At 33.4% G+C, this 11,987-nt stretch overlaps 2 protein-coding genes across 2 annotated transcripts; one reads left to right on the plus strand and one right to left on the minus strand.

Annotated features, from left to right (window-relative positions):
• Nucleotides 1-589: 589 nt before the first annotated feature.
• On the plus strand, nt 590-1,254 carry LOC105364314 (protein lethal(2)essential for life-like). The gene has a single exon (XM_011502212.1). The coding sequence runs from the start codon at nt 642-644 to the stop codon at nt 1,224-1,226; it is 585 nt and encodes a 194-aa protein (XP_011500514.1). The 5' UTR covers nt 590-641; the 3' UTR covers nt 1,227-1,254.
• Nucleotides 1,255-2,473: 1,219 nt separating this feature from the next.
• On the minus strand, nt 2,474-3,677 carry LOC105364315 (protein lethal(2)essential for life-like). Its single transcript, XM_011502213.1, has 2 exons — nt 3,269-3,677; nt 2,474-2,842 (listed from the first exon to the last, which is right to left on the minus strand). The coding sequence occupies exons 1-2, from the start codon at nt 3,573-3,575 to the stop codon at nt 2,571-2,573; spliced, it is 579 nt and encodes a 192-aa protein (XP_011500515.1). The 5' UTR covers nt 3,576-3,677; the 3' UTR covers nt 2,474-2,570.
• Nucleotides 3,678-11,987: the final 8,310 nt, after the last annotated feature.

Below are 11,987 nucleotides of genomic sequence, written 5' to 3' on the forward strand. Positions count from 1 at the left end.
ACGCCGGACCGATTAATTTCCTTAATTAATTTCGTCATAATTTCGTCGATTTTGATAGATTCGACGTCCAAATCGAATGTTCGTCGTGAAAAATGACGAAAATTTCATTAACGTCAGAATGACCGAGTACACTTATCCGTCAAATTTCGCACGTAAGTTAAATGCGACGTTGCCAAATGTTTTCACTATCGTCCATTACCCTCGGAAAACTTTTGATCAAATCATTTAATTAAATAATACTGGATGATAATGAGATCTTCTTCCCATCCCTTGACGTATACGCAAATCGAAGACAACGTGAGCCGTTGGCATTTGAGCATTTCTAGAAGTTTTTTAAACTTCCCGAAGGCTCTCGTACATCGGCCCGAGGACGTATAAAGAAGAGAGCGACGGTGCTTCGGGTTTAGTATCGAGCGAGCAGTCGTGAGGTAAAGATTCGTGGTCGTTAAGAGAGACGTCAAAAGCAAGCAAGCAACCACTACTACTACTACTACTACTACTACTACTACTACTATTGGTCTATTGGTCTATTGGCGGGATATTACAAACAAAAAGGAGACATATAGTCGCCTGTGTGTGGAGACCATTGAATTATTTAATCGACTTTGCCACTGTGAGATAATATAAATAGAGGGTGTAGAATGTCGTTCGCTCCATTGATGTTCTCTAACTGGTGGGAGGATTTGAAAAGGCCGCATCACCTGCTTGATCAGGACTTTGGCCTTGGGCTTCACGCCGATCAATTAATAACTCCGGGAAGATTGGATTTATACCATCCTTATCACGGAAGGGGGATTAACGCGGTAAATTACATCAGACCTTGGGCGGAATTACTTCGAAGTGGCGATAAAGGAGGCTTGTCCACCGTTGAGGCTGATAAGGATAAATTTCTTGTGACGTTAGACGTCCAGCAATTCAAGCCCGAGGAAATTGATGTTAAGGTAGTGGATGGGTGTGTCGTTGTGAATGGTAAGCACGACGAGAAGCAGGACGAGCATGGCTGGATCGCTCGCCAATTCACAAGGAAGTACCTGGTCCCGGAGCAGTGTGACATCAATCAACTCGTGTCGAAGCTGTCGTCCGATGGTGTGCTTACTATAATGGCGCCGAGGAAGCAACAACCACAGCATAAGAACGAAAAGATTATTAACGTAGTGCTGACTGGTAAGCCAGCCTTCAAGTCAAAAGAGAGCGAGGAAAGTACGAAGGAGAGTGCCAAGAAGTAAGAACGAAGAACGAATGCGATTTAGCGACTCTTCGGTGATATATGCACTGTACTATCGAGCGTTGTTACACCTCTCTATCATCTTACAATTAATATTATATTTTATCGTGAAGACCATAGATTTAATTTAAGCCGAGTTAATTGCTCGGCATCGGCTTTAAAGGAATCAATAGACTGTGACTGTTAATTCATGTGATAAAACAATATTTTTCGATACCTCATGATCGTAACATATACACGGACGCACGCACGCGCGCGCGCACACGCACACGCACACGCACACACACATATATATATACGTATATCTACATATAATTGAAATTAAATTCCTATTTAATGTAGCGAAAATGTAAACTAGTGTAATGTCACATTCTGAAATAAGTAAATAAAGTGAAGACTTATGAATTATACGATGTATTATTAATTTTGCCCCCTTCCGCCAATCTCCCATCCTATTATCTACATATTATCCCAAGTATTTACTTTGATTGCCAAGTAACTTGGTTTCATCGATAATCGAGTAATAATAACGCATGCTCAATTTATAATTCGATACCTCGTTGAGATTTCTGATACTTTCTATCTTTATAACGATACATCCGCTTCGAGGATAAATTTTATACGATAAATTAAAATTGATAATAATAAATTTATTAGATCGAAAATATTGAAAATAGATAGAACATTAAGTAATAATAATCGATTATAGTGTGGATTATAGCTCCCTCTCTCTATTACAATATTTAATATGTATTATCATATTTAATATTTATTTCTCATCTCATGATAATAATGTTTTGCCCAATTTATCGGTCGTATGAATAAAAAGAAAAAAGCCAACTAAGCTTCATAATATCTTAAATATTTTTATTTAAAATTTCGATCGTTACATTACTAATTTACTACTAATTTCTCGATCGTTCAGAGATAAAAAACAAAAAAAGAACAAACAACAACAACAACAACAAAAAAATACATATCTACATAGTGAATAAATTAATCAATCATATTTATAGAAATAAAAAAAAAACAAAACAAAACAAAAAAACAAAAATCATCATTTATTTACATTTACAAAATTGCATATAAACATTTTTTCTACATATGCTTCTACATACGTTCTTCAACTACATAATTCTACAATCCAGTGTACAATTCCGTATGATAAATTATTGGCAATCACGATAACAAGATGATGCGACTTATGAAACATCAATCAATCGATCAATCAATCAATCGTTATATTTCTTATATAATCGTTACAATTTTTTATACAAAAGGCCAACGACGCGCGAGCCAAGTTTTACAAATTATTGTTCACTAATGCCACCGCGACTGTCATTTCTCATTGTCTTTCTGCCGCTCGTTCATTGTCCATTGCAGCTTCTTCCCCCTTCTCCTTTTCAGACATTGGCTTTCCCGTTCTCTCAACCTTCAAGATTCTTTCATTCTTCTTTTCAATAGCCTCGAATTTTTTTGGCGCAACGACTGTTAAAATACCATCGTACGAGAGTGTGCTGGTTGCTTTCTCTGGATCGCATTGATCTGGAATTTTGTACTTTCGTAGAAAATGTCTGGAAACGATTCCGTGATCATCCTGCTTTTCCTCGTGTTTGCCTGTAACAAAATCGAAGACAATTATAAAAAGTTAAAAAGCGAAACAAAATTCACAATAATATTCAGCATTGTGATGATGTTTGTTGTTTCGTGTCGCGAAAACTTTTTTTAACGTAAAGTTTAACAAAATGTCAAACAAATTGTATTAAAATAGCTTAAATTAAATATCAAACGATAGCGCTAGGGAAATGCGAATGGGACGTAATTCTGAGATTGTTCTTGTGATTATTGACAATCGTAAAAGCCGGGGATAAGGAATAAGGAAACATTTTCATCGGAAATGATCGCGAGGAAGCGCAACAACGCGCGTGTAGTAAAAAAAAAAAAAAAAAAAAACAAAAAAAAGAACAACAAAAAAAATAAACAAAAAAACAAAAAAGGTTTAAATCTAAAGAAGCGAGCGGAAGACGGACGATATCGTCTTACCCTCGACGACGACGTAATTATCGATGACCTTCACATTGATCTCGTCGGGCTTGAACTGCTGGACGTCAAGGGCCACGTGAAACTTATCCTTCTTGATCATTGAGTAGCCCGGATCGTCATCTCGCATCATATCGATCCACGGCCGATACTGCGGCACGAATCTCCGGTTATCGAGTAAGCTCGGGGTGAATAAATGTTCCGGGTTGATTGGCACGCCAAAGTGTTGATCGACGAGCCGATGGGACCGCTCCATTTGATCCCACATTTGGGCGACGAGCCTCGGGATTATCGACATTCGCGATCTCATTTTGCCAATGTTCCAGCAATAAAAATCTCACGAGTCCGCGCTAATACGAGTCTTTTGTCTTTCTCTATCTTTAAGGAGCTGCAAGTGCCGCAAGCAAAGCTCTTGCAGGTACTGGGACGTAAGTGACGGTAGCCGCACGGTTTTTATGACGGCAAAGCACGAGCGCCATTTTTCTCGATACTTCCCGACAATTCCACAATCTTCTCGCTTAATTCTCGATGCTCTTGGCTTTTATTCATATCATTTATTTGCGATTTATTCATTAATCGATGTATGAGGCTATGAAATTATGTTTCCGATTACGATTTTCTGATTAAATGTGTCGCAAATTTTCTTTATATCTCTTTTTTTCACCCGAGTTTATGTATATTTTGAGAGTTTTGAAAAAACTGTCGAGCCATTGAAAAAACTTAATGCGATGCATCATGAAATTTCTCACATATATACAATATCCTATAAATAATTGCATACAACCATTCGTATAATAAATATATACGTATCTTCTTATTTATTATATGTATAATTAAAAAAAAATCATCGTCCACGCGATGGTTTTGTTCGACGATCCTAACGCTATGCATTGATGAGAATACTCAAAGATTTCTATGTAAATGTTGGCAAAAAGTTTTGCAAAAAATAATACTCGAAAAATCCAGGTTATCCCCATTCCCATTGCATGCGATTCTCCTTCAATTATCTTCACGCTGTCTCCAGGGATGTAATATTGTTATTTGCTTTACGTAGTCAAGTACTTGCAGTGGTACTCTGTCGTCACAAGCAGAAGGACGAAACATACGTAGGAAAATGATATTATCCGTTTGTAGGACGAGAGGATCGTTGGTAAGGCTTATTTAATTGATTGAAGCTATCTACGGGGCAGTTGGGTGAAGGTCGAATAAAAACGTAACAGCTGGGTGAAGGATGTCACCCCACTCCAGGGGTCGACAAGGTCAAGAACTTTCTGGATAATTCCACGTGGCGCCCCCATTACTTTTACTCAATTATTCGCAACTTCTCCATCATTCCACATCTTTCGGTATTCCACCTGCTCCCCCACACCCCTAACACAGACACTCGCTCTCGCTCGCTCTCTCTCTCTCTCTCTCTCTCTCTCTCTCTCTCTCTCTCTCTCTCCCTCTCTCTCTCTCTCTCTCTCTCTCACTGCCTCTGTCTCTGTCTCTCGCTGCGCCGCGCAATGCCGACATGCGCGCACGTGTATATTTTCAACCCCATGTTAAAATACGGTAACCCTATTGCGTCTAAGCAAGGACTTTACTTTAACCATTTTTAAGTGATTTTTTACAAAGTGACTGGCATCGTTTAAGTTTATCTATTCCCGCCCTCGCGATATAAAGATACAATTAATAATATCGAATGTTTTAATCGATGCAATTAATTCGGCTTTAACGTACACAGAAAGTGACACAGAAAGGCCACTCGTGATACGCACACTCCCGCATGCACACTCGACACAAAACACAACTTCATACGTCGAATCTTTAGATTTGAAACGCAATAAATATATTATTCGATACTGTTCTTATCGACTTTGACGCAACATTATATTCGATGAAATGCTTGAAAGTCAAAATTTTAATCGTCATTTTGAAAGTGTTTTTTGCGATGTATTATTAAAAGTAATAATAATTAATTTGAGGATATTAAATACCGAATTGTCGACAAAACAAATGATTAACTCTATTTTACTTAACGAGCAAGAATTTAGGGAAGAACGTTAACTCTAAGCGCATATTCGTAAGGAATTGCGTAATTTGATATATAAACGATTGATTTTTAAATGCTCCTTTTCTCTCTCTCTCTCTCTCTCTCTCTCTCTCTCTCTATCTATCTATCTATCTATCTATCTATCTATCTATCTATCTATCTATCTATCCCTCTATCTATCCCTCTATATATCTATCTATCTATCTCTCTATCTGTCTATCTCTTCTTTCCTTCGCACTTTATTTGTCTAATAATTTTTAATTATTATTTCCAAAAGTAATACTTAACGTTGCACAGTGGGCGACACCTTGTCCGTGCAGTTAAAATTAGAAATTGTGTCGAAATTCACTGATCAGGAACTAATTTTGAAATGAATTTGTTCCATACGTTCCTGATAAGAGCAATATAGGATAGTAATTGAGCCATAAAATTGTTCGAAATGAGTTAAAATAGTTAGATTGAAAAATATGCGCACGTGCAAGCATGCATAAATGCGAAAATTTATTTCGAAAATGTCTAATATGAGTTTTATTTACCAGAGTTAAATTGTACTTTTTATTGCTAGTTTATTGCTTTGAAATAAAAAAATGGCCTTTCATTTGTCTTGACATTTTATCGTAAGAGAAACAAAAAACAAAAATTATTACGTGATTTTTCATCGATTAACATTCCGTGAGAATTTTTAACAAACAATGTACATAATGAATAGGAAATAAAATATTTACTATCCACTACGTTCATTTCATTAAGTAGAATGATAAATAATATTAATTGCATCATTTTTACTCGTTAATTATTTGAATTAGTAAAGTTGTATTACGCGACAACAAATTATGAACGAATGTTATCTTTAAGATTATTTATTTCTTAGGATATGAGCAATGATTTTATAATATACAATACTTATTAAATATTTATATTCACAAAGCATTAATTAATATCGATATTGAGAGTAATCGGTGTAGACTGGGGTTTTAAATATGTTGATTAATTAACTATTTCGTATAATTCAATTAGATAATTTGGTAAGCAAAAAAAAAAAACAAACAAACAAACAAGAAAAAAAGAATATATCGAGAAAGATGAAACGAAACTTTTGTTTTTTTTTCAAAAAAAGAATTCAATAATATCTGTGAAAATATCATTTCCAATATTAATACTACGATCACTTTTCTATCAATCTTTGAGAAAGTTAAATATGACATTTTCTATACTGTAAAGCAAAAGCCATGCAATTTACAAATACAATAATTCCTGCTTTCAGTTATAAAATTAATTCAATAATAAAAACAGAATCATCGTACTATTTAATCATTAGGATTTTAGGATCATTGTAGGAGAAAAATAATGTAAGGATATGTTGTAATGAGGTTTGGTGATGAGACTTTGCCAAACTGGGCTAAGGGAATGAAAGAGAGAGAGAGAGAGAGAGAGAGAGAGAGAGAGAGAGAGAGAGAGAGAGAGAGAGAGAGAGAAATTTTTTTTGGTCGGCAAAAGTTTCAGAACGAAAGCTCATTGTGTTTCGATATCCTTCAATGATTATTCGGCGTTCCATCCCCACCAGCTCAGCTCATTAAAGGTCACACTTTGATGAACAATCGCATATATGCTCGTTGATTTCGTATTAAACTCATTGGGGTTAGCCATTGTATAAGCACAACGTCAACAAGCATCGAGAATCAACTTAGATAGAAAAATCTTATTAACTAACTGCTACTTAACCAACAAAGAGAAATTTCTCACCCTCGGGAAGCGCTTTCATCCAAACTGACCGAAAAGGACAGACATTTCAACTTTGAAAAAGCTTCCCCCGAACAAAGACGAAAAAAAGGATGATTTACTTATTGGGATCAGTTTTTCTTTTGGCCTCAATCGTCAATAATCATTCGATCGATCCGAGTATACAACATTACATAGTTTTTCCAATTAAGATAGACTCGGCATCGGGCATCAAATCATTTAAAAACAACAAGCTTGCTCAAGCTTTACTTTCCTCGCTTCACAAACATCCAGGTGAGAAAAGAGATTTTCAAAACGCCAATGACTTAAAGATTGTACCAAAGAAAGTTTATTTGGTTCATTCATGAATCTATTCGGAGAGCGGATAAGTCGTTAGACTTTTCCATATCCAACGTCCAGCCTTCTATAGATGATAAGACTCTCACAACCGACTTACCCTTCAACACTATGACCTTGCTAATTAAGTAGAATGTCCAGAGGCAATAATGAAACATTTCGGAGAGCTTCCATTGGGAAGCAGTGACTGTATTAATTAGTAGTAGTGGTTGATTTATCATCATTTCACATATAATGATTATTCAGACATAATAAATTACAACGACTGTCTGCGTTAGGATATTCATGTTTGTACAATGCTTATGTTTTTATTATGTTTATGTTTTTAATATTTTTATATATGTCTAATACTTGTCTATATAACCTTTGTATAATGCTTATTTACATTCGCTATAAAATTATATATATGCATATATGCGTGAGGTAACAACCACCGAGACAATAAAGTTAATTACGCTATTTACAAATGACGCAACGAACTTTTTTACATTTCCTTCGCCCTCTCGTTGCTTCACATAATTTAATTAATAATCTTAGACATATTCGGTATTCAAATCTTCCAGCATTTTCAATGAATTAACTGCACAAGCAAGCAATTTTCTAAATCATTTTCATACGTACAAGCGCGTTTACGAATTATTTCAATTATCCATACATTTACTACGCCCTACATTCCCATCCATAATTTATCCAATGCCCCATCATAGCGAATTGCCATTGCTAATATTCGTCCTATAAGTTGATAACGATTCAACATTATTTCTTTAATACTGCCCCATTATTAATCACGACAACATTTTGTATCGAACGCGCATCGATCCAAGTGAACAATTCTTGAAAAATTCCTTGAAAGAAACATATCTCATGATCGACAATAACGAGTAATTTCCTTTAGCATGGACTTTTTTACGTTATGCATGCATAACGAATCCTCCCCTCTCTTCATTCGAATTATTTTCACAAAAGCCATTTCTGCCAATCCACGTACACCGACCGGGGTATTTTCCCCTCAGCTTGATCATGCTTTCTCACGCACGAGTTTCAACCCCCCCCCCCCCCCCCCCCCCCCCCCCCCCCCCGCCCATCCTCCGCCATCCCTCAGTAAAGTGACATCCTCGTCGGGTTTCGAACATTCTGGAATGTGACTATAGACTATACCCAGAAATATATTATTCGTTGGATTGGCGTGGTTCTACGTAATTGATCAATCGACTCTCAGCATGATTGTATCCATGTAATGATCCATGGCTGCCTTACGGCGATCACGTAAATTCAATGACTTTCGTAGTGTAATGTCTATATAAGGATAGAGACAGTGAGTTCACGGGTTCTCTTGAAATTGTCATATAATTGGAAAGCTATTTCTTTATTTACTTGTCTCCACTTTTCTATATATGTTTCGGTATATGAAAAACTTAAATTTGAAACTTGAAAAGTTGAATAATTGACAGTACGTAAAAGCTTATGGTTAGTCAAGCGTAAAAAGAGGGAAAACTCAACAATCGACAGAGTGTCGTAGTTAAAAAATGTATATATAGAAATCTACGGAGATGCTATTCAAAAATATGCGGTATAAGATAGAAAATTATTTTCTAATAAATATTTAAATTAAAATGTTGATATAATTATTATATAACAAATGGGCTCGGAAATTTATCAAGAGTTGTAAAAGTCAGCCATGTACCTTATGATTGTGTGCAAAACTGGTATAAATTTGGTATAGATATGGGGACTGTTAAAAATTTATCGATATATCGATAATAAACATGAAATATTACATAGGATTATATTCAGCATAAAATGAATTTCCTCCTTAATTTGAGAGCCTCGTAACTTGAATAAAATGCACAGTCAGGACAATCAAACTTTTACTCGATAGTTTAACTTTGCTATCAATATTATTATTATTATTATTATTATTATTATTACTTATTACTTATTACTTATTATTACGTAGCAAAAACACTGTGGTCGGAAAAAAAGTATTTGTTAAAAATATTTTGATACTAATTTAAAATGTATGGACTAATAATAAAAAGCAAACTTGAATATAAATAATATAAATATTTATAAAAAAAAAAATCAAAAATATCCATTTTAAAGTAGAAATAACAAGGTAATAATAATAATAATAATAATAATAATAATAATAATAATAATAATAATAATAATAATAATAATAATAATAATAATAATAATAATATTATAACTTCACTCTTATTTCCCTGAATTTTTTTGAAAAAGAAAAAAGAACAAAGAAAAAAAAAGCAAAAAAAAAAAAATAATTTAATAAATAAATAAATAATACAAAAAATGGATTATTTTTTAATTTAGAACTCTCGCGACTTTCCCTGTCCCTTGAAACTCTATATTATTTGTTGTTTCTATCTCACTTAAATACGTTTTTCTAATATTTTTAATTAATGTCCGTTATTATAATTTAAACTAAGAATTAGAATTATACAATAGTCAAGATTAAAAAATTTAATACAAATAAAGATCACATAGCGATTAAAATAAATGTAAAAAGTTAAATAGCCAAACAATATCGGAATTTTATTATATAGAATTTATTATTAATCTTAGCAAAATTAACAGACAATAAATGATATTTATTGGAAAAGGCATCTCATAGCAATTAACACAAATTTCAATTAAACTATTCTATGCAAAACTATATATTACCTTTCATATATTTGTTATATATATATATTTTCATACCAAATGAGTGATTTGGATAGATGAAAAGGACATTCTGTAAATTTAAAATGGCAATAAAAACATACCAAAAGTTACGAAAATATTGTAAATGTTTAATCACCCAGCGCGATTCCTTCTATTATTATATATTCTTAATAGTCAATAATAAGCAAATTCTCTTAATTATTTAAATCGTTTCCTGAAATTGATTATCGTCATTGCATTTTATCAGCTTGGCAAAATTTTGACTATTATCCCCCTTAAGTATTAGTAGTTGTAAAATTATTGTACTCGACGTATTCCTTAGTAATATAATCCCACAGAATCTTATCAAAATTCATTGCTTATACCTTATAGGCTATCTAGAGCACTTTTGTAGTAAACAAACGTCGGTTTCGAATTTTTGCGTGGCAGAATCTATTTTCAAATATAATTAACTCTTTTATTAACAAGGTGTTTTATATAATAATGTATTTATTAAAAAAAAAAAAAAAAAGAAAAGAAAAAGAAAAAAGTTGACACATTGACAATATTATTATTACATAAACGTCGTATGGAGTATAAATTAATTTTATTTATGGAAGTTCTAATGTAATCGATATCCAAATAAACTAAATACGAACAAAACAGCAGAGAGGTGAATAATGATAATTGAAAATTTTGAACTTTGAAAATAAAATTAGACAGGAAATGGGCAGAAAAATTTATAGAAAAATATATATCGATAACTTTGAGTAAATTTGAATAAATATTAATAAATTTGAGTATTCTTTGTTCAATAATTCATTCGCATATATTTACTTTTCATCTTGAAAATATATATATTTTTCTAATTGTTACTGATAATCGAAATATTGTACCAACTACTATAGTCTCGCACAAATTATTTTCAAATATGGAAGTTGAGATTATAATGATTGATTAACAACATTTTTTCAAGGACAAAGGACATTTGTTAAATCTGTGATTACATTGAAGAATTTAAATGCACACAAACAAAACAAATATATATTTATATAAATGTAGTAGTATTTTACACCATATTTATCTAAAAATGTCTAGATTCAATATTACTTATTAAGTATTCAATAAATAATACGTTAACGAGTGACCTTGATAATTTATATTTAATTGTAATTTAGTGTCGGAGTGAACGATAATTGAAATTGAATTTGTCGAAAATTAATTTTAATGAACTTTAGTTTAAATGACATTAGTTCATATTAATCCTGGATTAATAAAAATATTAAAAATATTGAATTTATTGAATTGCAATCGATTTAAAACTCTGAATAATACGAATTAATGAGTCTAGTGGGCACGTCGACATTGGAGTTACAATATTCGGATTTACTTAAAAAATCCTTAAATTTCTGCTCGCAGCAGTCGAGCAAATAATTTTATTTATTAATTAAAAATGGACTCTTTGTAATTCGTAACTCCTCGCATTAAAAGCGAAGATCTTATTACGGCGAATAATCCAGAAGGATTGTAGCGAATATTCCGGATATTGCCAAACGTAACGAGAAAATTCTCGAATGACACTCGCAGCGTAAATAAAAGAGTGCGCGCGCCGCCGGTGGATCATCAGTTGGTCGTTGAGAGTTCGTTTGCGAAGGTTGCGAGTCGTTGCGAGTCGTTGCGAGTCGTTGCTTGTGGATTGTTAATTGGTGATTGTCGAAGGGATTGGAAGTAAGAGTTGTTTAGCGAATAATAAGTTATTTGGATCGGATATTTCGTACGGAGGCTGAGTTGCTTGATAATTCGTCGAGGTAAGTTGTCCCTTGTATAAGACAAAGGCAATTGTTGTTGGGGTACGGGAGTATTGTGGGGTGGCGCGGCGAAACGTTCAATTTGAATCAATAAGTTATTGTGCGTTGGTATTCGAAAAAATTTTGATTTTATTATAAA

Source organism: Ceratosolen solmsi, unplaced genomic scaffold (assembly GCF_000503995.2).
Source record: "Ceratosolen solmsi marchali unplaced genomic scaffold, CerSol_1.0 scaffold31, whole genome shotgun sequence".
NCBI lineage: Eukaryota > Metazoa > Arthropoda > Insecta > Hymenoptera > Agaonidae > Ceratosolen > Ceratosolen solmsi.

Bases quoted from the DNA above. Each gene is read 5' to 3' on its own strand.
- LOC105364314 (XM_011502212.1), top strand. From the start codon at position 642: ATGTCGTTCGCTCCATTGATGTTCTCTAACTGGTGGGAGGATTTGAAA.
- LOC105364315 (XM_011502213.1), bottom strand. From the start codon at position 3,575: ATGAGATCGCGAATGTCGATAATCCCGAGGCTCGTCGCCCAAATGTGG. The intron at 2,843-3,268 runs GTAAGACGATAT...ATTTTGTTACAG, and splicing joins TAATTACGTCGTCGTCGAGG to GCAAACACGAGGAAAAGCAG.